Consider the following 27,639-nt stretch of genomic DNA (forward strand, 5'->3'; position numbering starts at 1 on the left):
AAGCAGTGTGATGCTCATTTTTATTTTTTTTGGAAGAAGTGTGATCCTCGTTAAAACAAGTTATTAACATTTTTTTCATTCTATTAACAATTTACAATACCTTGGATGTTAAGAATAATCTCACATCGGGTAATTCATGAACATGATAAGTGCTTATATAGCTGGGTAGACCACCCCCTTATGAACCGATTTTTAAGGGGACCTTTCGGATGCCTTTGTTGCACTATAAAATTTAATATGGTATCAGAGCCATATTCTGCTTCTGCACTATAAAATTTAATATTGGATTCATTAAAGCTCTTAGATCTTCAACATTTCAACCAAAACGTAAAATTGTGTGCTCAATGCTACAAGACATTGCATGAGAGAGCAATGCAAATTGAATTGATTATATATAAGGAAAATACAGCCCCAAAGATAAAGAAGATACATGAATCTCAGCAAGACCCAAGCTATAGTTTAAAAACAAATATTACATTTGATGACCAAAGAACTAACTGTGAGTGCTGATGTTATGTTGCAGCGAATTGAAGAACAGCTTCTTTTGTAGGTAATGCAGGAATTGCCCCTCTTTCTGTTACCGTGATCGCACCGCATACATTGGCAAAATATAGAGCTTTTCGGAGATGCTCCTCATTCTATCACGCAAAATAAATGCATAAACTCTCATAAGCGATGAAGACAACATATCAAACTATTGACTGAAACCAACTGTTCTAGTTTCTTGGAAAATATAGAGAATTCAATCCAATAATTATAATTGAATACCAAGAAAGAGACTGGAAAACAAGATTAATAAAGACAAAAAAAAAATAAAGATTAGAAGCATATATTTAGCTGTTATCTCCTCAATTTACATTTACTGATTTAGTAAATCTATTTGCATTTACTGATTTCCGATACCAGTGATAAAAGTCTCTCCAACTTTCTCTTTTCTAAACATTATTCATTCATCAACGTCTGAATTCAGGATAATAAGTGAAAATTTGGAGAGGAATAAGCAAAGGAATGAACACACAGCAAAGAGTACGTACTATATCAGAACTTTCTATGAACTGTAATACACTGGAACATGATGAACAACTCAACGTCATGATTGATCCATAATGCAGTGTCAGGACAGGAGAATTTAATCAACAAATAGACTGTGTAAAAATTTCTGAATTACCTGGAAAAGGCTTTGATCGGAAGCTAAGCTATAGATAATCCCACTAACAAATGCATCACCAGCACCAGTTGTGTCTACGGGTTTAACTTCAACACCAGCAACCCTGCCCTTAAATTCCTGCACAGAAATTAGGCAACCACCATTAGCTTAAAACTGAGCATTCAGAAGAGACAAAAGAAAAAAATGTGAAATGATTGAACATCAAAGAAAACCTAGTATCAGATTTGCATTCAACAAGTTATAACTTATAACCATCAATTCAGCTCACTCATTAGAGTAACAAATGTTTATACAAGAACATGCTGGCACAGACAACAAAGAAAATGATGAAATGAGGGACAACACCACCAATTAGACAATTGGCATCACAGTCAAATTACTTCAATACCTTGGTGTAATATCTACAACCTTCTGACCCTTCAGTAACTATTAAAAGCTTGAGATTAGGGTGAAAAAGCTTATTTAATACAACATTATCATCATAAGGATCATCACCACCAGTCAAAAATGTAATCTCTTCCTCACTTATCTGCATAAACATAAAAAAATACCACATCAGGTTTACTAAGGGGAAAATGATTGAATGCTCATTTTCAAAATAAAACAAGAGGAAAAACAACAAAATTAAATGTGAATTGGAATTTATAAAGTAGATCATATAAAAGCCACATATAATATACCTTTATGATATCAGCTTGATCCCATATACTCATTATGCCATCCCTAGCAGCCTCAGCTGATGGCCATAGTGCCAATCTCAAATTTGGATCATATGAAAGAATGCAACCAGATTCTTTAGCAAATCTCATAGCAGCAAGATGAGCAGACTTGCATGGCTCATCAATCAAGCTGATGGAACCATAATGGAAAATTTTAGCCTGCAATCAATATCATGAGTATCTGGACTTAAACCAAAGCTCTTAGGTTAAATTTTTATAAATACAGACAGAAATTCAAAACACCTTCTTTATGAGATTTTCATCAAGTTCTGACTCTTGAAGTAGCATATCAGCACTAGGATTTCGGAAAAACAAGAACTCGCGCTCACCATCAGCTCTAAGTGTAACAAAAGCTAACGCAGTTCTTGCATTAGGGTCAAACTTCATGCCAGATGTCTCAACATTGTTCTTCTTTAAAATATCAACCAACATATACCCAAATTCATCTGCTCCAACCTAAACTTCGGATAACAAGGAATTAAGTTATAATTATCTTATTGAGATTAATTTCACATAACATATAACACTTGACATGGATAGAGAAATACACCTTGCCTACAAAGGCAGATGAACCCCCAAGCCTAGAGATTCCAACAGCCACATTGGCAGGAGCACCACCAGGAGCTTTCTTGAAAGCAGGTGCTTCAGCTAGTGACACTCCACACACTGTTGGCACAAAGTCTATTAAAATTTCACCAAAGCAAACAACCAGCGCACTTTTTCCAATACAGTCTTCTTTGGTGAGATTGTCTGATTTACCTGCACCAATGGAGTAGCTAGGTTACCAGCATGAACTAAGTAAAAATAAATAAATAAAATTGGACATAGGATGGCTTCTATTAGTGTATTTGTATGTGGATAGAAGAATCATTTCACATGTGTATCATGACATCCAAATTGGCTAAATTGATATTCCATCTTCTGCTGTGAGCTCTCTGTACAAGATCCATAAAGATAAAAGTATAGGTAAATATTACTTGAATATATACCGATAATAACCTTCAAAGAATTGGCAATGAGCCAAGGCATCTTGTTTCACACATTCAATTCAATAGCCTAAGAGTTAGCTCAGTGCATGGTAAATTTGTTAAGAATAATAATAGCAGTGCTTTGATTTAATATTTGTAATTACTTGAATTTATATTTTGGTATTACCTAGTATAAATATATGTAAAAAATAAAATAAAAATTCGTTTAGTTACAAATTTGAAACTAGTTGAGGTTAAAAAGCTCTTCCATGACCTTGAACCGAATTAGCCAAGAAAATGGCCTCAATTTTTCAATGAGTTCTGCTCCCCAATTCAGTGTCAACAAATATGCTCGGTTTAAATCAGACACAGATCCTAGACACAAAAAAAGAAGAAAAAAAAGACTTATAAATAAAAACTAAATAATCACCCAAGCAATCAGATCTTCACATCAACCACCGTATAGCACACTGCAGAGATGCCTAATATGACTTATGACGACAAGAGCGATTAACATAAAGACAAAACAAAAATAATCTCCAATCTGATTCAGCAAAAGAAATCCAATAAAAGCAAGAACCCAACACCACAAAAATCTCAAAGATGCAATCTTTAGCTCAATAAACACAGTTTCAACGCACATAATAAACAAACCCCTCAACCGAACAAGTAATGTACAACGTAAAATGGAACACCCCAGAAAAGAAAATGCGGGCAGCGAAAGAGAGAGAGAGAGAGGGAGGAAACCTGAGGAGGTAAAGTGGGCCATGAGGGCAAAGAGGTGTGTGATTGAATTGAAACCAAGAAACAGAGTATGGTAAATGCAGAGCCAGAAGAAAAAGGAAATGTGTTTTGGTGGAAGTTAATAGTAGTCTATACGGGTAAGAGAAGAGAGGGAACGCAATGAACTGAATGAAGAGAGAAATCGTTTGGAGTTTGATTTATAAAAGCATGGAGATTTGTATTGTTCTGTTTAAAAGAAATGTTATATGCTATGGTGTGGTGTGGTATCTGACCATATGGAACACCACGACGACAAACTTTATTTTCTTTTTAAAATAAGATGTTTTTTTAAGAAAATATTAATGAATAAATAGTATATGTATTGATAATAAAATAAATTACACTGTAATGTAATCATCATCTAAATCATAATTTTTATATATAATTTTTTTATAATTATAGTGAAAGTCATATTAATGAAACTTTATTTTCTATTTTGTATTAATTAAAACAATACATCTTTTCTATCTAAATACTTGTTAAAAAATTAAGAAAATGTTTTTATATTATTTGCCTATGGCTTGAGCAAGATTGTAATATCTATACTACAATATTAATCAAACCAAAAAGATTTTTTAATGTTATTTAACTATATCTTAAGAGAAGTCGATAAATTAACTACCCTTATCTAAACATAATCAGTCAATTTTTAAGGCCTAACATTCTCTGCCTTGCATTTCAGGAATTCCGAAGAATATTTATAAAGAAGTAGAAGGAGGAATCATATTTTGTATAAGAATCAATTATATTATATACAACCCTTTTTTTTTTTTGAAAGGGTATTATATATAACCTTAAAACTATTGTATACCCAACTACTCATAAGCTTCTAGTTACGGTATACATGTTAGAGATAATTACAAATGTTAACATACTTAATAATACATTTCCTTAACACATTTTGTCAACACAATTTTTATTATTCGTTAAAATTTATTACAAGTTACAAAATTTGTTGAGATTCACTTTCTATTTATTGATTCTCACTTGTATTTTTAAAAAAATTAATAATTTTTAATAAATGATAAAAAATATACTAGAAAGAGTATGTCGAATTATTGTTTATAACTTTAAACATAAATAATTATTTATTAGACTTTTAACAACGCTAAAATCTTTAATGTTGTATTATAATTATTGTTTTCATTAACTAATTTTTCTTATTGAGATAAATAAAAACTACAAATATAATCCCTAAGATCATATTTAAATAATCAATATTAAGAGAAAATGTATATGATTTTTTAATGTGATTATGTGCCAACTAATTATTAATTTTGATATTGTATGACCCAAAATTATAGTTTTCTTTGAAACATTCATTATATATAGAGTTTGTGTGGAGGGGAGGGGGGGGATTTCTAATCAAATCGCACCAAACATAGGAGTGCAATTTTTTGCCAAAGACATTTATTAAGTTATTAATGTGTTAATAAATGAGGTATGGAGACGAAAAAATAACCTTGGCACGAAAATATAATTAAATTATGATAAATTAGGTTAACTTGATTGATAATGTGAGGAAAATTATTGATTGAAGATTTATGGTCAATAATGTATGGAAAATTTAATTAGTGGAGATTTTTCATTGAAGATTATATTTATATGGGTACCCATAAAAAAATATTTATGATGGATAGAATAATTATCCACTTAATGAATAGAAGTAAGGGTTATGAGCAATTAGTTGCATAATTTGATGAAAAAAGGTAAAGGTATAAATACCTTATACCTACCCCCACTACATGTGCACACATTTATATATATATATATTTATATATATATATATATATATATAAAATATAAATGCATGCATATATAACTATGATTATAATAAATTTTTTTTTTTAAGGAAACCTGATAAAAAAATTATTTATCTACTACCACATACCACATTAAAGTTATGTTCTTTCTATGTTAACTTGTACACTTTTGATGGTTTAATCGTGTTATGCATTAATTATTGTTGCTTAGGCTCAAATAAACCAATAAAGCAAACATGTTAATCCAATCTTAAAAACTCAGCTATAAAATCATAGCCCAACATTTCTCCTGACTCGAGAATTCTCCTTCCATGAGTCAAACCTTGTGCAAATGTGAAGCACGATCATGAACGTAATTTGTTAGTATGAAACACCACGAATCAAGGGATTCGCCTTAGTATTCCCTCTCACGCCTTGGGAAGAAGAAAGCACTATTTTATCTCAATAAAAACCTTATAAGTAAGCCTAATATAAAGTACCAAAAACAAGCCTAATATAATTAAGGTAAAAAACCCTCTCTAATTTTATACCCTGTATTTTTTTCTATAAAATATTGACTTGAACATCAGATTATTTATAAATATGTCTCTCTAATTGGTTTTGTATGATTAGCACTAGTAGTTTTCGTTTGTCATAGGCTCCCAGTCTCTATGGAAAAAGAAATTACATGGTATGCCAAGACTTCCACGTCAGCTGTGATTCAGCCAATGACAACATGACACATGGCAAGGCAAAACAGCTACCTCTCAGCCCGTCAAGTGTTGATGGAGTCGTGCTGTAACCGTGAAGGAACGAAGTCGTGCTATAAGTCTGTAAATGTTAAGAAAATTAAAAATATGGTATCAATCAATTTAAAATCTCATATAACCATATCATATCTTCTACAAATTTAAAATCTGAAATAATTAATCAATTTACCCACTTATCTTTTGTGATTGTGACTTTGTGTTGTACATAGTGTACCTCTTGCTGTCAGTTATTTCGACTGACAATCTCATTGGGAGGAAGATTCAATTGGACAAAGAGAAACGAGCAAAATGCTTGGTTTGGAGAATTGTTAGGGATTTGAAAGTTTTAAATTTGATAGTATGGTAAATGAAAGATATGCTGTTAATTCAGAATTATAAGATTCTAATTTTCTTATATAACCGCATTAACACTAGGCGGGGATAGAACTATTTTACCTTACCACGTCTCATGTCATCATTGATTCAGACTACCGTATAATTTCTCGTGTGGAAACCCTATATTCCCAAGAATAAAATTTAGCATTAATACCTAGCTACTTTTTACCGAGCCTTCCTCTCTTTGTACTTTAAGCCCTTGTTCGATTTGAATCCAATGAAAACTAATGAAAGCATAAAAGAAACTTAGCAGAAAATGGTTAATAATTGTGATGATCAGATTGCATGGGTGCATAAAACATTAATTTATGTTTGTCATTATCGATAGGGAAGAAACAGCTAATTTGGGTGGCACCATCTGCACCGATCAAGTTGAGGCTACTAAACTAGGGAATAGAAATGTTTTCCCTTGTACTCTTGCAATTGTAGGATTTTTCATTTTTTTTGGTCAGCTGCAATTGTAGAAAAATCGTAAAACCAGTATATATAGAGATAGAAAGATCTGATGTACTCCTAGACTTTACAATTCGAACTAGAGAATTTATAGATATCATTCATACCTGACAGTTTTGAAGTTTAAAATATATTTTTTAAAGATGAAAATTATTTTTTTTCATAAAAAATAAAAATGCCAATCGGTTTAGTTATTTAAGAAACTAAATTTAAATAAGTTTTTAATTATTTTTAGGATTTCATTTCCATCCCTCAAATTAGTTTATTTTTCTCATTTTGGTCCCTAGTCAAAGGACTTAAATAATAATTAACATAAATTTGGAGATTCTTCTAAAAAAATATAAGTTTGGAGACCAAAATAAAAAATTGAGTTAATTTTAAGGACTTAAATGAATTTTTTTTTTTAGTTTCAGATATTAAGATGACATGCATTGAGATATAAATAACATGATTAACTCAATTTAAATTACACGATATTTTTTTTAAAAGCTTTTTAGGAAATCGATAAAAATAAAACTATTAATTCTCTAAATTAAATATCTTGTATCAAACATACACTAAATTAATCAAAGCTACATCAATGGATGCTTAACGTACTATATAGCTAGAATTTTGAGGCTTGGAACTATATATTTGATGGATACACACACGACCACGAACAATATATTTTAACTCTATGAACATTCAAAGTTGCAATATATTAATATTATGACTGCTTTGGCCTCAACCAGTCCTCGATCGTCTCTATTTCTTTTCCTTTGGAAGCAGTAGTTTGCTCTTGCTGAAGCCGAAACGAACTGCGACAAAAAAATATATCTATATTTTTAAATCAAGCATAGTTAGGCTGTATTGCTAGTCTTTTCATTTCATAATGGAGGAATCCAAAATGATATATATATATATATAGTACTAAAATTATATAAACTTTAATAAATAAATTGTGAGTTCAGTATAATATTAATAAAATTTATATATCATTCTTAATTATAAAGATCAACTTGTATCTATGATCACCTGGATGTGCATGTACTAATTGATAAATTACTGCATTATAAAATCTATTAGGTCAGTCAAGTAGTAAGAAATTTGAGTAATTTGTATGAAATCCTAAACTCCTACTTCATTGCTACAAAATTGTACGTACAAATGCATGCTTGCACAATTTCCGTATGTATTATATGTGCATGCATGACGAATGATCATAATTTACGTATTTAAAAGGTAACAAGACTAAAGAGAAATGAAGTACACACCCTGCTGTTCCATATTCAAACTGATTGACTTGTTTATCTTGCAAAATATGGCCATTAGGAGAACCTTCACAAATCTGGGTATATTTACCTCTTTCCTAGAGCATAAAAGGTTGAAAATGCACAATAAGAAAAGGCCATATCACATAAACTATTCCAATTTTATAGTATTCCCCTACTATATATATTGGCATGATTAATTATTTAATAAAAAACCTGAGATTCCAAATGCTTGTTAGCCTGCTCCAGGCTATGCACCTGCCAATACGTAGATAATGAGAATTAATGATGTAATTAATAAGTGTGTCGCATCAAAGAAGAAAAATTAAATTGCAGTTATTTCTGTTTTGATATGCATCATGCAGATAAACAGAAGTTGTATAATATTTTTAATCTAATTAAAATATATTGATAATATAATTTTTTTACGCTACCATCTCTAATTATATATTGTTATGTATAATAAGATTATTAAAATTTTGTAATAAATACTTAAAATTATATTTAAGATTATTTTTATTTAATTAATAATATAAAAAATATCACACTGTACTAAAATTAAATTCTATAACTTATTTGTGTACTGTCTAATTGTCCTATTTCTCTTATCCCATCTTACATATATATATATATATATATATATATATTCATTCTTTTTTCCCACAAAATTAAACCAAAAAAGGAAGGGAAGATTTTATTCCTTTGACTTTGATGAAACCAGGGATAAATTAATTATTCACTCATTCCTCTTCCTACTTTTATTTTTCTTTCTATCATATTCCCGTAATTTCTTTTCTGATCGGTAAACATGAGAAGATGCCTCACAGGCTCACAGTACAGAAATTAATAACATTTGATGTAATATAATTTATTGCATACCTTTCCATGTAATTCGTCAATTCGTGATACCAGCTTCTGTGTCTGCAATTAATTAAAAGGCAGGATCATGGCTGTTAGATAATCTATATAGTGTTTTGTGATCAAACGATTAAAATTAAAAATACATTATTGTGTCTCACTTACATAAGATTTTAAGTTTAACCTTCTTTGATTCTCTTTTGAGCGAATTTAGCAGCATGCATATGGTTAGAAATGGGGAATACAAAATAGGTTGAATACAAAAGAAAAGAAAAAAAGGATATAGGCACTGATGGGTACCAAAAAAATGTAAAGAAATTGGAAAGTAGTGGCCAACTAATTTAATTTATATATATAGCACCATTTGGATCAAAGTGAGTTGAAGGAAAATGTAAACTTAATTAATTAAGCTGAATTCTTAAATAGTCTAGTTGCTTATGAAGAGCACTTGTCTCTTTTGTATTTCATATGTTTCAATTAGATTTTATATGCATGTTCATTAATTAGATATACTAAAAATAAGTGTCAATTAGTATACCAGGTGCTTCCGAGCTTGTGCAAGCGTTCTATCCAGTTGTTTCTCTAAACTATGCAATTCTTTCATGCTAAGTGGCTCTAGTTCTTCTCCCAGAAGATTCCTTCAAACAACAAAGAGAAACTAAATAAATTAGTGTGTCCTCTCTCTATATGTAACCAGGACTATGCTCTATCTCATCAGAATCTTTACCTTTGAGTCCGCTGGAGTGACTCATGCTTGACTCTTAATACCAAAAGCTCCTGGTATAAGCACTGCAATGTGCAACGTCATTAAAGAGAAAATTGCTAGAAACAAAATTTTGTAAATAAATTTAAGTAGAATCAATATGCATAGTTATATCATGAGTAACTGGAAATTAGCTTCAAGATTTCTAGTTTTCTTTTTTCTCTATTTTTTCAGAAGACAATAGATATTAATGGAGAATTAATTAAAGGTAGTGCAAACCTGCTCCGATTGATGTTCAGCTACATCGCCAGTCTGAGACATGTTGAAGCAGCATTGACGATACTTCTCAATGATTCTGTTAATGCTGAAAAGAAATATTTTAGTAGTGCGTGACTAAAAGAAATATTTGAACCAATCTGTCCCAGTTTACGTACAGTTTTATATGTAGATTTGCAGGGAGACCTAATAATAAAATTATTATATGTATAAATAATCAATGAAGAGTTTTTCAGTTGCTTTCCTATCCTGTTTTAACTATCTTGAAACAAAACATGAATTAATATTGTTGAATCATTATATTATGATTATGAACGGGCCGGATACAAGAAAAAAACCAATATATATACATCCCATTTTTTGGTGTATATATAGGTGCAGGAAAATAGAAAGAACAAATCATATTTTGGTTTTTTTCTATCTTCCTCCGCCTATGTGATATGATAAATATAAAAAATAAAGATAGAAATATGAAGGGAAAAAAAGGATGAAAGTGAGCTAGAAGAGAATATGACAATACTAATATGAAAACTTAATTACAAAATAACCCTTAGTTAAAAAAGAGTAAAAAGAAGAAGGAAGCTGTGTGTGTCTTGTACCTACAGGTAGTGACTACTCTACCCCCTAACAAAAGAGCCTTTACCCCTACATGAATGACCTATACTTATCCTAGTGATTTGGGACTTGAGGAGAAAAAAATTAGCCATAATACTGAAATAGTGATTTTACTGTTAATTTTCTCTATAAACGAAACAATCTAAACCTACTAAAAGCATGCAAAACACCTAATTCAAACAAAGAATTACCACCCTCTAAAGAATATTTTTTAAGGTTAACTATTCAAATAATATTAGTTATTTAGTTTTAATTTATAAGAAAATACTTATTCTTAAATAAATAATATAATTCTAACAAGCTGGGTAATCATAGTTTCATTCTAATAAACAAACAAATTAAATCATATTGGACAGTGACATGCACTTGAATATAGTATTTTTTTGGTAAAGCTTGTATACTAGTAATTAGATTTATGAGTAAAATATTATGTCTTAAAAAAAGGGAAACGGTACTGTGTTCTTTTTTTTTAGAATTGAAACGAAGTAAGCGACAAACAGATCTGCACAGCTACCAAGTTATTATATGAGTAAAAAAAATGTTTCTTTTAATAGGAAAATACTATTTCTAGAGCTCCCAATTAACATTCTTTTCATGAAAGTTAAACATGGGGTCTCATAGAAAGTTGATATTTTCTACAAGTGACTAATTAGCATAATACTTTTGTTCTGCTGAAAATAGCATCTATTTTTTAATTCTTAATATGGCAAGAGTAATTGATCGGATGACAAATACCGTGGCATAACAGCATGCATGAAAATTGAGATGGAAAAAAGAAAAGAAAGAAAAACTGAGTATTGCTTTCTTTTAGACGTACGAAAAATTACCCTTCACCAAATTACAATACCCCCGGCCACCTCTATTTAATTCATATAAGATACATAATGTTCGTATATGAATAATGAGAGGATATTATCTTTTCTGTTTTAATGACAAATAAATAAATAAAAAGTGGCAAAAAGAGGGGAAAGGGGGTGGATGAAGAATTGGAAAACCCTAGCTACATCCCAATTAATAGAAGAAAACAATCGGAACCACGCAGATTTCAGAGATTTATTGCCTATATATATATATATGTGTGTGTGTGTGTAATACTAAAAAAACAACCCAAACCAACCAGCAATATATGTTGAAAAATCAAAAACCTAGGATTATAATGATAAAAAAGATGAGAGATCGAAGAAAAATACTCAGTGCTACTATACTGAAAAAGCTTGCCACGGCTGGAGAAGATGACGAGAGCGATTTCAGCATCGCATAGAACAGATAGCTCGAAAGCTTTCTTGAGCAAACCATTTCTGCGCTTTGAGAAGGTTACTTGGCGATTGATCTTGTTCTGTATTCTCTCCAGAACCACCTTCCCTCTTCCCATGCTTCAATTCCTCTCTCTGCACCTTGATGTTACTTCTCTCTTTAATTAAATATATTGCAGCATATACTTAATATATAAAGGATATAAAGAAAGAAAGAAAGTCACATGCAAAGCGTAAGAGACAACATATATAATAGTGACCACAACCATCCCACATGCTCCCTCTATTTTCACATTCACCACCCTTTTCTTTTCTCCCTCATATCTTGTCTTGCTATGTCTTGCTATATATTTGATACTCAAGAATAGTAAAATAGAGCTCCATGTATATATTGTAAATAAGTAGTCAGAGTTTAAAAATTTACTAATAAATACAGTTTTAAAATTTTATTATATTATAAATTAAAATACATAACTTAAGCATAATTATATATATTTATATATAAAAGAGAGAGAGTTGCAATTTTTTTAATTTTTTTAAAAATGTGGTTGAATTTGAACCGTTTAAATAGAAATTGAGCCAGCACTGCATATTTTACCAACTATATCAATTATATGATTGTTTTTACTGCGCCAAATCCAAGTAGAGTCTATGTGGTTGTTGTGAAGACAACATCAAGCAATTATACTGCCTGTGAAGGTAAAATTATGAAAAGAAAACACCGATACACGTGTCGAACAGCGTACATAGGATTTTTACCATAAGCTTCGTTTTCAATCATCATAGCCATCGAAAATTTTCAAGCCATCCTTCCCATTTCTCATTGCGGTTAGTCTACGTCCGTTGTGTGGATTCCCATTTCACAGACACGGGGTCAATTCAATCAAGTCAAGTTTTCAACTTTCTCCTTTATGAAAATTTATAATAATACTGCTATTACATTAGAACTATAATAGGTTATTAATTTCTAGGTCCACTCACAGTTAGCATAGCCACGTTTCAGAATCCCAGTGGCTGTTCTAGTTTCTAACCTAGTTAACCATTCGTTTCTGTCGTGGGAAAAAGACGAGGATCCTTTTGAGTGTCGACACGTTGCATGGAGTCACGGCCCAGAGGTGTTGCAGAGATGGAACACACCTTCATGCCAGGCCAAAATTTAACGGTGCTACTGCGTTTAAACTTTCAACATTATTTTTCGATTGAAATTAAAGTTTGATCTTTATGCACGTAAAACAAAGTTGGACATTAAATCTTAGTGTTAATTACTATTAATAACTTAAAGTGAAATTTAAATAATTTTGATTTGGACTCCCACTTTTATTGTCTGTGCCAGGCCACGGGAAAGTTACTGTTTATTCGGATAATACTCCAGTATTTTAATAAAAAATGGTTGAAATTTAATTTCAGTCTTTGGTCGATATTTTTTATTTCAATTTCGCCTTTTTAAGTTTAAAAAATAAAAAAATTTACTATACTTTTTTTTAAGTGTCTCGTGTCAAAATGATTCCTTTATTAATTTTTTTCGGCTATCAACATTAATTTTAACTGGCTTTCTTTCAAGCAATTTTAACTCATGTTAAATGTTTATATGATGTGACATATCTAATAGTCTTTATCATGTATTATCAAGTTGTATTATCAAGTGGACCAAATTAATTTACTAAAATTGATAAAAAGAATTAACTTAGTCTAACAAAAAATATATTGGTAGACTAAAATGGAACGTGCATGTCATATATTTAAGGGACTAAATTTAAATAAAAAAATTAAATGAATTGAAGGATCAAAATTATTTAATAGCAAATAAAAATAACTGTTTATTATTTAAGATTATATTGGGAAATAATTATTCTTTTAAGTTTTAAGGAAACTAGTAAACTAAATTATTTTTCTAAAGTATATTAAATTAATAAATACACATTTTTTAAGGCAAAAAGATGACGATCATAAAAAAAGGCAAAAAATATGAAACAAAGTCATCACAATAACTAAAGGATTCCAAACAGTTAGCATCTCGGGCACTATCCATCATTTGAAGCACCCCAAACAAATATTATTAACAAAAGACAATAGGATCAACATGTACAAATTAAAAAGTATGGGGGACATTGACCAAACCTATAAAATAGCACATTTGAACCAATAGTAGGGAGCTCAATTTTATTGTTATTGAACTCTGTTGAAATAATACTTGGGATTGAATCACAGTAGCAGAGTCCTGACTGTAGTAATATGAAAGGCAAGTCTATTTACACAACTATTGTCTTTTCTAATAAATAATTTTAACAAATATTGTACTTTTACTTTATTATTTATTGTGTTATTTAGCTTTTAAATAAATTTATTAATGATTAGATTTTATAAATATAAAAGAAAATTAAAATAAAAAAATGCATTACTTTGCAACTCTGAAATAGCGACTCAAATAGAGACCAAGTGTAATTTTTTTATTTCAGATAATTCAGGAAATTTAGCAACCAAAATGACAACCACTCTATTTTTCCTTAAATAATACATTTTTAATTATTGTGTAGCTACCAACACCGCAATCGACAGCATAAATAATTTAAATGAGAATTAGCGCTGTATTAGAGACAGAGATTTTGATTGCTGTTTTTGTCATAGACAAGAAAAGTGACAAAATGCCAGTGACAACTAATTTATAATAGCGACCGAACAGATATCGACCAAAAAGGATTTCAGTCTCCAAAGGTTTTAGAATTGGATTTTTGGGGATATTACTTTGTTGTTGCTAATTCAGTCAGAATCTAAATAGCTCCGATTATCCAAAATATCGGTTGATTTAGTTTGTCGCTAAATGACATTTTTTTAGTCAACTATTTTTTTTAAGCTATCCAATTGATCCATCTATTTCTAAAATTTTAAGAAACAAAATCAACATTAGTGAAAGCTTTAACCACCCACAGTAAATCACAGTCCATCCACACATTGAACCATCCCTTTTCTTGCCCTAGCTCTGTGGCTTAGATTGTATATATAATGTTGTATAAAATGCATGATGTTTACTAAAAGCAAATTATAATAATAAAAATACATTTGTTACACAAGTAAAAAAATTAAACATAAATACTAATAATAATTGATAAGAAAATAATAATTGTCAGTTTGTCACTTAACTAAAGTTTATTGCAAAAAGTATGATCTCTTTTAAATAACATATTTTCAAGCCTTATGAATAAGAAAAAAGAAAGCTAGAGAACTTTATTTCTTTAAGTTTACTTAACTCTTAACCATAGCTAAATTTAACTATCGATTACTAAGAGCTTAAAAATAAAATCATCACTCTAACTTTTTATTCCTTATTAAAAATTCTATTTTCCCCATCTTGGTAGTGACAAATAATACATTTGATATAAACTGTCTAAAAAATCATTAACTTTAGTGGCCAAAACATTTATATGTAATTTTTAAAAAATCCCTTACGAAAATTTTACTGACGCAAATATATATTCGTAACAAAACTTACATTTTCATCATTAAATTTTATTACTGATAAGTTATTTTCTTGTGCATGAATAATTGACATCACATTTCCATTTGCATGTTTCCCCCTTGTTATTTCAATTTAAAAGTGACATAATATTCATTTCAGTTAGTAAGAATCATATTCATACGTTAAAAATGCTTTGTTGGTGGACTCATATCCAAGTCTCCTAAACTTTTCTCAATCAACTTTTCTTTTTCTCTTCTCAGTAGTTATATCTTTTTTCTTTATTTTTTGTTGGGACTTAAATTTTAATTAGAAAAGTAGAGAATGAGACATATAAAGGCAGGCGTTTCGGTATCTTTCAAGTTTCAACGATTTCATCTTTTTTGGCCAGTCTTCTCTCAAGATCTATTTTTTTGGTTAATTATTTTTTAACCCCTCTACTTTTTTATATTTCAGTTTTTAGTCCCTCAATTATTTTACAACTTTTGATCCTTCATTAATTTTGTCAAGATTTTTTATCCCGTTTAATTTTTTTTGTCTATTTTAAGTTCCTCATTTATTTTTATTGCTTAAAATAAATTTTTATTTTATCAATTTTTAGTCCTTTATTTATTTTATATTTGAGACTAATTTTGAACAATAAAAATAAATGAGGGACTAAAAATAGGTAAAAAAAATTAGAAAGATTAAAAACCTTGAAAAAATATTAATGGAGAATTAAAGATTGTTAAAAAAATTTAAAGGACTAAAAATTATTATATGAAAAGGTTAAAGTACTAAAAATTTAATTAACTTTTTTTATTGATAAAAAAGATCTATTCTTTTTTGTTTTCTTTGACCCAATGAACTAGTTAAAGCCCAAACTGCTTAGCCCTATATATCCTTCTATGTAGCCCATTCTCCAAAGTACCCAGAAGCCCATACCATGCCTCAAATCGATTAGGAAAAAAGCAAACTATAAATGTTAGATATTTGGAGTGCTGGAAAAAAAAAAGAAGTATTGAATTTATGTTGTTATATTTATTTAATCTATTTTTGAAAACATTAAAGGTGATCTGATATATAATGACCGATGTCAATGTTATCAAGCGTTCAAATAAAATGCTAAACAGTAAATATCCGATTTTGGGAAAACGGTTAACATGGTTTGGTGGTTGTCTTGTACTTCTATGGTGCTTTGTGATTTGTGAACTGCGGACACAGTGGATCTTGCTAGCTTTATTAGATGTCTCAAATTTAACAATTCAATTTCGTTGCAAACTATCTTCATACTATTTATTGGTTAGTGTCGTAAGATCTTTGGTTATTCGTCAATTAATAATTAAGAAAGCCTATAAAATATCGAATATTTTATAGTGATTTTCTGTACTAACTACTAAGGAGACCTTTGTGTGATATTCAAATGTTACTACTATATCAGTCTCTGTTTTTAAGTGTCATAAATTTAAGCTTCTGATATGCATTAGTTCATGCGAGAGCAAGCATTTGGTCGTTAAGCTTAAATACTCAAGTATGACGAATCGTTCAATCTTGATATTAACCAAAACGGTAACGTCTGTGAAACAATGAATTTTGGAAACAATTGTTTTGACTTTTTGAGTAATTCTCATTAATTCAAGAGTGATACTGATAGGGTACAACAATATATAACTGTCACATTGTATCGAAAAGAAATATATAACTGTCACACAAGGCTAAAATAATTTAAAATTTGATTCATTTTTTTAATTTCAAACAAATTAAAGTAATTTTCACAACATAATCTTAAATAAAGACCTTTTAAATATATTTTTGTCATGGAAGAAGTTCAGACTACCCTGAATGATCTTAAAATAATAATAATCAGAAAGTCGAATTTATTCTTAATCAAATGATTATTTTTATATTCTAAATATAGTTACGTCTTCACAATTTATTTTAACCAGTATTTTAATTTGCACATTACATTATCATGTTTCTTTTTTATATAAATAAATTTTTTTTAATAGATAAATATTTTTAATATTCACAGTATGTTATAATTAAAATTATAATAAATATATTTGAATATATCAATTATATTCTGAATTTATATTATATCGCACAATGAGGAGCCTTCTAACACTAGAGTACGTTAAAAAAATTTAAATTATAATATAAGATTATTTTTAATTATTAATAATTTTTTTAGAAAAATATTAAAATTTAATTTAAAGATAAAGATAATTTTTAAAAAAATAAGAAAATAAAAATATATACAAAAGGAGTTTAGTTCAAAATGATTGAAAAAATATTATTATTTTGGTTAATCACTGTTGCAATGATAATATGTCCACCCCAAAAGTAAAACAAAGAACACATTTCAAATGTCTGATTAAGAAAATAGTGAGAGTAAAAGTCTTGATATTTAAATTGTGAACTGTAATTTATAATCATAAGTTTAGTTTCCTTTCAATTTCTTTTATATAAATATAGTCAAATTAAAATGTTAGTTAGTAGTAAATCATTTTAAAGTAAAAAAAAATCATTAAATTCGGCAAAATAATAGAAAGAAAGTGACAAGCATGGAGATCGGTGAATTTATTTTTTCCACCTGGCGAGAATCAAGAAAAGATTCGAAATAAATAATTCCTAACCGTTCTTTCTGCAACTGAACCTACGATGTTCAGTAACCTTAATATTTCTAAGCAAAAATCATGGGAAGGGCCAAAAAAGCACTTCACAGTTCACATTCACATGTTGTTGAATCTCAAGATAAGTGTCCCTTCGTACATGTGGCATCTGTGTGTTCCCACAACTGCTCCTATCACAAACACAATTAAGAGAGACTCATAACTCATTGATATAAATCATCACACACACAGCATCAGTGTATTACAAAGAGTGATAGATAGAATACAGCATTTCATTTCTCATCATCAATGGCTTTCTCTTGTAAACTTGACAGCTTCATTCTCTCTGCCTATAAACCCCAAAACTCCATTCTCCCACTTTCAATCCAACCTTCCTCCTTCCTTCCATCTCCTTCTTCTTTGAAGCCTCAGAAGCTTCCCTTCAGAATTCGCTATGGTTCTACCATCAGAGCCACGTCATCATCCTCAACCCCTTCCGCAACCATTGCCGAACCTGAAGGCATTAAGGTTTTCTCTTTCTCTCTTCACCCATTTTTCCTTCTGTAACATAGTTCTAAAATTTAACATTTTTTTTTCTTTTGTTGCAAGATTAAATCGATTCCAACCAAGCCCATTGATGGACAAAAGACTGGAACCAGTGGGCTTCGAAAGAAGGTAGCTGGCATGTGGGGTTTTCGTTTCATTGTTGTTTGTCTAGCAATGGAACACCAATTATTGGAAAGCAATGAAATTGAAGCATCTCATTGCTCATTTTCTGTTTATAGTAACTTTTGTTTGAGTTTCGTGTTTGAAATGGACCAAAGTGATCAATTAGACCCTTCTTTGATTGTCTTTATTCGCAATTTGTTTATGCTTGATCAGAAAGCCTGCAGTGTACGGATATTGTTAAGTGTTGATATGGATTGAGGTGAGGTTATGATTGATGATATATTTATGCTTGAAAATGAAATGAAGTTGTAATGTTGGGTGTGTGTCCTTTTTTTTGTTAATTATATAATTAGGATGCTGTATTGCCGTTTCTCTTCACTCCATTTATACATAATTAGTAACTCATGCTAAGCTCTTTAGTAAATTGCTATACCGGTTTGATAGCTGTGTATTCATATTTTTTCTTTTCATCATTGTTTGAAAGTTAATTACTGACTGGACACATGGAAAGCTATCAGTCAAGGAAAACAGTTATAAGGAAGTATTGACAGGTGTAGCACCATGTTGGGAGTGTGAGAGTAGGATTTTCCTTATAATTAAATTAATTATATGCATATTTTGTTTTGTAGGTGAAAGTGTTTATGCAAGACAATTACCTTGCAAATTGGATCCAGGTCTGTAGAATTCCATGCAACGTATGATTGCCTGATTTATGCATTTTGCTTTTCATGTAAGTGAAAATTCTGTGCATCTGTAGGCTCTGTTTAATTCATTGCCACCGGAGGACTACAAGAATGGTTTGTTGGTGTTGGGAGGTGATGGTCGATACTTTAATCAGGAAGCTGCACAGGTCAACCTTTTTGAATGTGTCACAATAGCAATCAGATTTAAATCTTGTATTTAGAGAATCATTTTGTTTCTGATTTTTGCTGCCATTTTTTGTGCATTGCAGATAATAATCAAAATTGCTGCTGGAAATGGTGTTGGAAAAATTCTGGTTGGAAAGTAATTATCTTAATTTGTTGATTTTTCCAATTAAATTTGCTGTAACCAATGGGAGATAATATGTAAGCTCTACTAGTGAATGACATCATTAGGATAAAACATCTTTGTTGTGCTAGTGTATGAGTTATTGTTCAATTCACAATTACTTCTGTGGAGGTATGAACATTGCAGTCTTCTTAATAGAAATTGAGCCTATTTTTTCTTTCCAATGCAGGGAAGGTATTTTGTCAACACCAGCCGTTTCTGCTGTTATAAGAAAGAGAAAGGCATGCCAGTTAGAGTTTTTCTCCTGGAGTATTTTGACATATAGGGATAACATAACCTTTCCAGCTCACTTGCTCCTTTCTTCTGATTTCCTCAAATTTTAACAGGCAAATGGTGGATTTATTATGAGTGCAAGCCATAATCCTGGCGGACCTGAATATGATTGGGGTATTAAGGTGACTTTATCTTTTTCTAGTTATTCTCATCCATTAAATAGTCATTGATCGATTGAGCAATGACCAATGCTGATAGTTGGTGCTCCTGAAGTTACTGTTTTTTAAACTTTGGTGAGGACATTGGTCGATACTGTGAAAAGCCTACGATTCAGAGGTCACCTTGGTTTTCTTCCTTTTTTTTTTTCTTCTTTTTATCATGGGTTTGTCTATGGGTATTACCCTAAGGGATTGATGATTTTTTTTTTCTACTTCATACGCAAGAATGCAGCTTTATTGAAGCATACTTTTTTCTGTAACATGTTTGTGGTCAATTTTTAAGACTTTATGTGGAAATCTGTCAGTCCGTGTTTCTAATAAATGTGTTTGTTGTTGACTCCAGTTTAATTACAGCAGTGGACAACCTGCACCAGAATCCATCACTGACAAGATTTATGGAAATACCCTGTCGGTAAGTGTTCCATTATTATTCAAGTAAGACTTACTATTCCAATCTTACATTATGTTCTTTAAAATGCTTGACTTGTACCTAGGTTGTCTTTTTGTAGGATGAATAATTTAGTGTAATCTTGACCTTACCATATAATATCATTACAAATTTAGTGTTGTCTTCTCATGAAAGAATTAATTTCTTTTAAGCTGTTACGTACCAAATATCAATCGATGATGATTTGTCTTTTACACCTTGTGGCTAGAGCTTGGGAAAAAGAGTTTGACAATCTTGCTGTACATTTTTGCAAAATCTCTGTTAAGTCCTAAAAGCCTTCATTACAGCATGATATTACACAACATAGTTAACCAGTGACACATTGTAGATCATCTGTATTGTGCATATCTCCATATATAAATTGCTCCTGATTAGATAAGTCAAGCAAACTATAACTTCCAATGCAAAGCGTTGCCAGCATGTAATTAGATAAAATTTCTTTCTGAAGTTTATCTGGAACTCTGATAAAGTTGCCTGAGAGCCGTTCAGACTTGGGTTTGTCTGGTGTGAAGTTTTACTTGATGTCAATGTTCATTTCATCTTTATGTTAAAACTGAACCTGAATATCATCCCTCCAACTCTATACTTTTCTTCTCTCTTAATAAAAAAATTTATCACAAAAGGGAAAAAAAGAGAGGAAGAACTAAAACAAGCAGATTCATTCAGGTAATTTTAGACTGATCATCTGATTAAATTAGGTAGGATATATGAAGAATGCAGAGTATATAATAACCATGATTTATTCAATTTCTTTCAAACACTTTACTGTTACATTTCTTCTGTGCTGTATTATTTTTATGGGGTCCTCTCATTAGAAAGTATATAATAAGTGATATGCACGATTTTTCCTGTTATATTACATTTTCCTCCAGGTTTTTATATATTTCTTTTCTTTATGTCAAATGTTAGTATGTTACAATGTTGAGACTTTTGTTCATATGCAAAATTGCTCTAACGAGCCACTGAAATGGACTACCCTTTTGTACTTTTTTTAAGAGTAAAAATGCATTTTAAACCTACGTGTGAAAAAATGATTTGGAAGGACATTATTAGGAATACAATCTCCCAGAGGAGTAGTCCTTTCTTATCAGTAATAAAGTGTTTTAGATATTGTGGTTAAATGTTTTATGTTGACACAGATCTCTGAGATAAAGATAGCTGACATTCCTGATGTTGATTTATCAAAAGTTGGGGTTACAAATTTTGGAAGCTTCAGTGTGGAAGTAATAGACCCAGTTTCTGACTATCTGGAGCTATTGGAGGTGAAAATAATGTTTGCGTCGTTATAATCTTTTGGTTATCCACCATTATAATCTAATAATCTAATATGATATTTCATGTGAACTGGATCTCAGTGTTGCGATTTTTATTTAATTTATTTATTCGTTTATTATATTCCCTGCAGACAGTATTTGATTTTCAGCTAATCAGAGGTCTTCTTTCACGTCCAGATTTTAGGTAGTCATGTTGTTTTCTAAATATTTCAAATATTGAGTTATATTTTGGATGTTGCTTTGGATTTTGTTCCTTTTAGTGTACTTGTTTATTTTGGTCTTAGAGGGCAAAGTCACTGTACAAATAATAGCTTTTTGTACATGGTTTACTTTGTACCACAGCCCTACTCTAGTACTATATAGTCTCTTCACAGTGACATGAACCAAAAAGGTTTTTCTCCTACTCTCTTTACAATTATAATTTGAGATCCCCGTGACAAAATATTTAGTTTTTCCAATTATGCATGTTATTTTTCTTAACAGAGAGTAGGGCTATCCCAACTCAAGGGTCATGGCTAGTTATAACATTTAAGGTTCTATGAGAATCCCACAGTCTCTAAATTTACTGTATTTTTTTTATTATGTCAGGTTTATATTTGATGCCATGCATGCAGTTACTGGTGCTTATGCTAAACCCATCTTCGTTGATAAACTCGGTGCTAGTCTGGTATGGTCCTCCTCCTTTAAACTCTTATAAGCAAACTGAAAAAATTACCTCATCTCTTATTATTTCATGAGAAGAAATACATTACATAGAAAATAACAGGAATGAAATAAAAGTATAATAGTTGACTGAAATCTTCCTTCCAATGAATGGGATGCCTTGATTAATTGATTTCCAACAGCTACTTTAGGGACTGGATACAAATTTGTGTGAAGTTACTGATATTGTTGGATGTTAATTATGTAATATAGGATTCAATTTCAAATGGAATCCCTTTGGAAGATTTTGGACATGGCCATCCTGATCCTAATCTAACGTGAGTTTAGTACTTTATTGTTAACATTTTGTTTTCTTCCATAAGAAAATTATTTTTGATAGTAATGTTTACTGAACAGATATGCGAAGGATCTTGTCAACATTCTGTATGCTGAAAATGGACCTGATTTTGGAGCTGCCAGTGATGGTATGTGAGACCAATGCAGTAGCCAGCTTTTTGTTAATATTTTAGCTATTTTTTTTACACACACATATATATAGTGCTCCTTGGCACAACAGTATTGTTCCTGCCTTGTGACCCAGAGGTCATGGGTCCACATCTTGGAAACGCTAGGTTGTCCTTTTATATGTATAGCTATTAAAGCTTAGTTTACTGACATAGGTATGATCCAGCTGTATGTTTTTGGTACTTACCTTGATTTTATTAGATTGATTGTTGATTAGCAAGATAGAGAAAGTGACTCAATGTCTTAATGTCATTAATTTTTTTAAAAAAAAAATTTGATGTCATTCTTTTTCCCTGTTCTGAAGTAGTAATTCAATTATTTCATTTTGTGTTCAGCTCTTCTGTTTTAAGATGCTTCTGTTTTGATTCATCATGAATATATGTGTGTGTGTATATATATATATATATACACACACACACATATATTCATGATACGTTTTATATTTTTTAAGAAAATCATCTCGATCAGTATTTTTGTCAATGTGGGGCAAGCAACATAACATAGGACAGTGGAATGCTTAGGATTTATACGTGTTTGGTTCAGTTTATTTTGGAAAAATAATCTCTCTTTATTTAGGCTTTAATAGGTTTACTTTAGGTGTTTTTGTTGACAGGTTTTTAAGGGTCACTTGGCTGTTGTGAACAGGACATGTGAATTTGTAATTTTAGGTTAGATGGATTCATAGGAAAATTCATGAAACGATGGGATTTAAAAAAAAAAGTATGCTTAATTCTGTCTATCAAATCTGGTAAGGATTGAAAACTGAAGAAAACATAGATTGAGAAGAAGAAATTGAAGGTTTACCTAGGCTTGCCTATGGTTCGTTGCATCACCACCAAGGGTTTGATTGCACAACACAACCTAGAAGATGACAATTTGCTGCATTGTTCATCAGAAACTTGTAACATTGCAAAAAAATAGGGGATTCAATTGGTGAATTAAATTATAGGAGAGCCAAATTGACAAATAGGGGGATTAAATTTGCAATTAAGCCTAATATATATATATATATATATATATATATATATATATATATATATATAAACAACTTACTACACAATGAAGTAAGAAGTCAAAGACAAAGTTGATATCTGATCAGCTTATTTAACAGAATTGGAAAGTTGTTTGTTAAAGTTAGATCTTGTAGCATTCATCACGATAAAAAAAAAAAATACAAACAACTTACTACACAATGAAATAAGTCAAAGAGTTCAGGTAGGTCCTATGATTTAGTTTATGTATGACAGACTGAAATAGTGCTCTAAAGAAAATCAAAATAACCTGAAAAAGTAATATTATCTATTTTAATTCCTAATATTTTCTAAGAATTAAAAGCTTTAAAAATGTTTTCAATTATGTTTCTGACAGATTGTGATAAACCAGTACTGAAATTTACTACCTAATTCTAGTCTTTGTTTGGGAAATATAAATGGAATGAATGTGTAAATAAGCAATGTCTTAATGAAAATATCAGTCTACATTTATTTCATTTTTTTTTATCTCTCTTTCCAATTTTTGTTGAATGTAACCAACAATTAAAATTGAACAGTTATGTTGTATTTGTAGTTCAAGTGTTGACATGATATAACATGTTGATATTGCATTCTATCTTGAAACTCTGCATCCATGTAATATTACACCGTCATTTTTAAGCATTTTATTGCAGAAGATGTGGTTGATGTATGCCAGTGTAACAATGTTTTGTTAGTCTGTGTTTGTTTATTTGATGATGTTCATGTATTTCAATCTTTGTTCAGGGGATGGTGATAGAAATATGATTTTAGGAAGAAGTTTCTTTGTAACTCCTTCAGACTCTGTAGCAGTTATTGCAGCCAATGCAAGAGAAGCGATTCCATACTTCAAGAACGGTGTTAAGGTTGAAATTTGTGCACACATTTAGGTATTCATCATTGTAAAATAGAAGTGAAGTGCCATTATTCTGTATTTTAATTGCAGGGTCTTGCTCGATCAATGCCAACAAGCGGTGCTCTGGACCGTGTTGCTAAAAAATTGAACCTCCCTTTCTTTGAGGCATGCTTTATTTTTTTTACAATTCTTTCTTCTTAAAATATTAATATAAATGAAATAGGCTTCACATATTTTTAGACATAGTTCTCAAATAACAAGAGATGGGCCCTGGATTCAGGTCCCCACTGGTTGGAAATTTTTTGGGAATCTTATGGATGCTGGGAATTTGTCCGTTTGCGGGGAAGAGAGTTTTGGAACAGGTTCTGATCACATTCGTGAGAAAGATGGCATCTGGTAGATTTCTATATGTTTTTTAAATTTAAATTAATTTTTTCAATTATATTTTCTAAGCTAGCCACTTTGATGTATCTTGAAATTATTAGAATTCTCAAAGACGTTAAAATTTGAGATCAGCAACGTCAGCATTCTGCCCATATTATTGCCAAGGAGAGAACTTGAATAAATCTCCTTAGACGTTTGTAATGTTGTTGCCATATAAAACATGCATTACATTTTATGCCTCCACTGGGACAACCTCAATAAGGAAGATCACATAAAAAGTAACACACGTTATATTTTTATTGAGAAGCAGCACCACAAGCATTGAAGAAACTTATCTTAGTTCTGTGTTGTTTAATTGTCTGTTTGATTTGAGTGGTTTCCAATTACAGGGCTGTCTTAGCTTGGCTTTCTATTATTGCACATCGCAACAAAGACAAGAATCCCGGGGAGAAATTGATCTCCGTATCTGACGTTGTGATGGAGCACTGGGCAACTTATGGAAGGAATTTCTTCTCTAGATATGACTACGAGGTAGGTATCATTGCTGCAATTGAAGTTTAGTTTTGTAACCTATTCTGAGATACTAGGTTAAGTGTAATGTTTCTTTATTTTAACAAATCAAGTCGTTATATAGGAATGTGAATCTGAAGGTGCCAATAAGATGATAGAATACCTACGAGATATTTTGTCTAAGAGCAAGCCTGGTGATCAGTATGGTAAGTTATTACAGACACTTTCTTTCAATCTTTTTGATCCTCTCCTGAGTATTTTTGAAGTGTGGAAAGTATTCATCTACAGGAAGTTATGTTCTCCAGTTTGCAGATGATTTTACATACACCGATCCTGTGAGTTTTTACATCGTGTACAATTTTATCATCTCCATTTTGTATTTTTTAATTCAAGATCCAGCAATCATAATTCACATTTTCATTGCAATTGCTTGGTTCTGATCCAATTTATATGTGCAGGTAGATGGAAGTGTGGTATCAAAACAAGGTGTTCGGTTTGTTTTTACAGACGGTTCAAGGATTATATATCGTTTATCAGTATGTGGCATTTGTTTGTTTGTCCACCTTGTCGCTTTCAAAGAAGTTGAATCCATCTTGGAAATCTAGGCGTAAAATTAAATTCATTGCTATCTTTTTTCTTTTTCTTTTTTACAGGGAACTGGTTCTGCAGGGGCTACGGTTAGAGTGTACATTGAACAGTTTGAACCAGATGTCTCTAAACATGATGTTGATGCTCAAATTGCCTTAAAACCATTAATAGGTTATTTTCATTTACCAAGATAGAATGTAATAACATAAAATGACTTTGCTTATTTTCTATGCGCGATTGATTGCTCTTACTATTGTGCAGATTTGGCAATATCCGTGTCAAAGCTCAAAGACTTCACAGGGAGGGAGAAGCCTACAGTCATCACATAATGGACAATTCCACAACCACTTGATCAAGTTGTTATATGTTCCAAGGTGTGCTCTAAGTTGAGTGCATACGCAGGTTGTTTATTGCATGCCTATCCATATCTGAGCTCGCTCGAGTTCGGTCACTTTTGGTTGTTCAAGAATTTTGGAGCGATAGGTCCCCTGTAAAATATGCTACTTATATATTTATGTGCAAAGTATGAAGCACCGACGTGCAACAAAATAATAATAAAAAAGAATAGTTTGCTGCTCTAAGGAGCTAGGCCTTTCAAAGTTTTGTCCAATTTTTTCTAAGTTTAGAAACTGGAGTTACTTCTCATCAAGCAGAATACCAATTTCACGTATGTTCCAAAACTTCTTTCTCTGTTATGATTAGTAGTCCTCTTTGATTCCTGATGTCTCTAGGATGCCAAAAGTATGAATGTTATTGTCAAGAATCTATTTTTTAGCACTTGAGATGAAAGCAGAGACAAGGTCCCTTTAGATTTGAAGGTTGTCCATAGCGATATTGATGTCCATTACTGTTTTCTCGGTGTGATGAATTTGCTTCGTATTCTCAGTGGTTTGTGACAATGACAATTCACTGATTTTCACATAGTTGATCCCAGCAAAAGGAAAAATAAAACTATGCATTTTTGGACAACATGCTTATGAACAGATTAACTATGGTGAGCTCTGAAGTACGTTACTTTCTAGCGAAAGTCAAATGCAAAGCTGATTCCGTAAGACCACTTGTTGGAGGAGCCTTTTGAATTTTGTTGGTATACAAATAAGGACAAAATTTAGATTAAGTTTTATAGGAGTTTTTGGTGTTGGTTTTCAATTAGAATTGAAGTTTTGTTTTGATAAATCTATGTTGATATTTAATGGAAAATAATTTACGAAAATAAAACTTCAATTCTAATTATATTATAAAAAAAAACAACATAAAAAATGCTTGTGTAACTGTAT

General features: G+C 30.8%; 3 protein-coding genes across 6 annotated transcripts; 1 reads left to right on the forward strand and 2 right to left on the reverse strand.

The window, feature by feature from the left end:
- Positions 1-270: 270 nt before the first annotated feature.
- On the reverse strand, positions 271-3,813 carry LOC114369880 (probable fructokinase-7). Its single transcript, XM_028327148.1, has 7 exons — positions 3,603-3,813; positions 2,438-2,646; positions 2,131-2,343; positions 1,849-2,046; positions 1,557-1,697; positions 1,169-1,285; positions 271-638 (listed from the first exon to the last, which is right to left on the reverse strand). Exons 1-7 carry the CDS (start codon positions 3,622-3,624, stop codon positions 513-515), a joined length of 1,026 nt encoding a protein of 341 aa, XP_028182949.1. The 5' UTR covers positions 3,625-3,813; the 3' UTR covers positions 271-512.
- Positions 3,814-7,477: 3,664 nt separating this feature from the next.
- LOC114369881 (MADS-box transcription factor 17-like) lies at positions 7,478-12,281 on the reverse strand. Of its 4 annotated transcripts, none has more exons than XM_028327152.1 (8): positions 11,871-12,281; positions 10,069-10,144; positions 9,814-9,863; positions 9,625-9,724; positions 9,108-9,149; positions 8,445-8,486; positions 8,232-8,326; positions 7,478-7,775 (listed from the first exon to the last, which is right to left on the reverse strand). In XM_028327152.1, exons 1-8 carry the CDS (start codon positions 12,050-12,052, stop codon positions 7,685-7,687), a joined length of 678 nt encoding a protein of 225 aa, XP_028182953.1. In that variant the 5' UTR covers positions 12,053-12,281; the 3' UTR covers positions 7,478-7,684. The 4 variants fall into 4 exon arrangements, with proteins under 4 accessions (XP_028182953.1, XP_028182952.1, XP_028182951.1 ...); XM_028327151.1 differs by having other exon boundaries at positions 10,069-10,153; positions 11,871-12,273; XM_028327150.1 differs by having other exon boundaries at positions 9,814-9,875; positions 11,871-12,272.
- Positions 12,282-18,118: 5,837 nt separating this feature from the next.
- On the forward strand, positions 18,119-27,175 carry LOC114372035 (phosphoglucomutase, chloroplastic). Its single transcript, XM_028329420.1, has 22 exons — positions 18,119-18,503; positions 18,585-18,650; positions 19,274-19,318; positions 19,402-19,494; positions 19,597-19,649; positions 19,864-19,915; positions 20,021-20,089; positions 20,469-20,537; positions 21,713-21,835; positions 21,979-22,031; positions 22,436-22,514; positions 22,763-22,827; positions 22,907-22,974; positions 24,772-24,890; positions 24,971-25,045; positions 25,161-25,276; positions 25,654-25,795; positions 25,899-25,980; positions 26,063-26,109; positions 26,233-26,310; positions 26,428-26,533; positions 26,624-27,175. The coding sequence occupies exons 1-22, from the start codon at positions 18,285-18,287 to the stop codon at positions 26,689-26,691; spliced, it is 1,887 nt and encodes a 628-aa protein (XP_028185221.1). The 5' UTR covers positions 18,119-18,284; the 3' UTR covers positions 26,692-27,175.
- Positions 27,176-27,639: the final 464 nt, after the last annotated feature.

This window comes from Glycine soja, chromosome 10, assembly GCF_004193775.1.
Source record: "Glycine soja cultivar W05 chromosome 10, ASM419377v2, whole genome shotgun sequence".
Lineage (NCBI taxonomy): Eukaryota > Viridiplantae > Streptophyta > Magnoliopsida > Fabales > Fabaceae > Glycine > Glycine soja.

Excerpts from the sequence above, each read along its gene's own strand:
- LOC114369881 (XM_028327149.1), bottom strand. The coding sequence starts at position 12,052 with ATGGGAAGAGGGAAGGTGGTTCTGGAGAGAATACAGAACAAGATCAAT. Across the intron at positions 9,876-10,068 it reads CTGAACATCAATCGGAGCAG|TGCTTATACCAGGAGCTTTT; the intron begins GTTTGCACTACC and ends TGCACATTGCAG. Across the intron at positions 8,327-8,444 it reads ACAAGCATTTGGAATCTCAG|GAAAGAGGTAAATATACCCA; the intron begins GTTTTTTATTAA and ends TTTATGCTCTAG.
- LOC114369880 (XM_028327148.1), bottom strand. The coding sequence starts at position 3,624 with ATGGCCCACTTTACCTCCTCAG. Across the intron at positions 2,647-3,602 it reads GGCCCACTTTACCTCCTCAG|GTAAATCAGACAATCTCACC; the intron begins GTTTCCTCCCTC and ends CCATTGGTGCAG. Across the intron at positions 1,286-1,556 it reads GTTGTAGATATTACACCAAG|GAATTTAAGGGCAGGGTTGC; the intron begins GTATTGAAGTAA and ends ATTTCTGTGCAG.
- LOC114372035 (XM_028329420.1), top strand. The coding sequence starts at position 18,285 with ATGGCTTTCTCTTGTAAACTTGACAGCTTCATTCTCTCTGCCTATAAA. Across the intron at positions 25,981-26,062 it reads CAAGCCTGGTGATCAGTATG|GAAGTTATGTTCTCCAGTTT; the intron begins GTAAGTTATTAC and ends ATTCATCTACAG. Across the intron at positions 26,110-26,232 it reads ATTTTACATACACCGATCCT|GTAGATGGAAGTGTGGTATC; the intron begins GTGAGTTTTTAC and ends TTATATGTGCAG.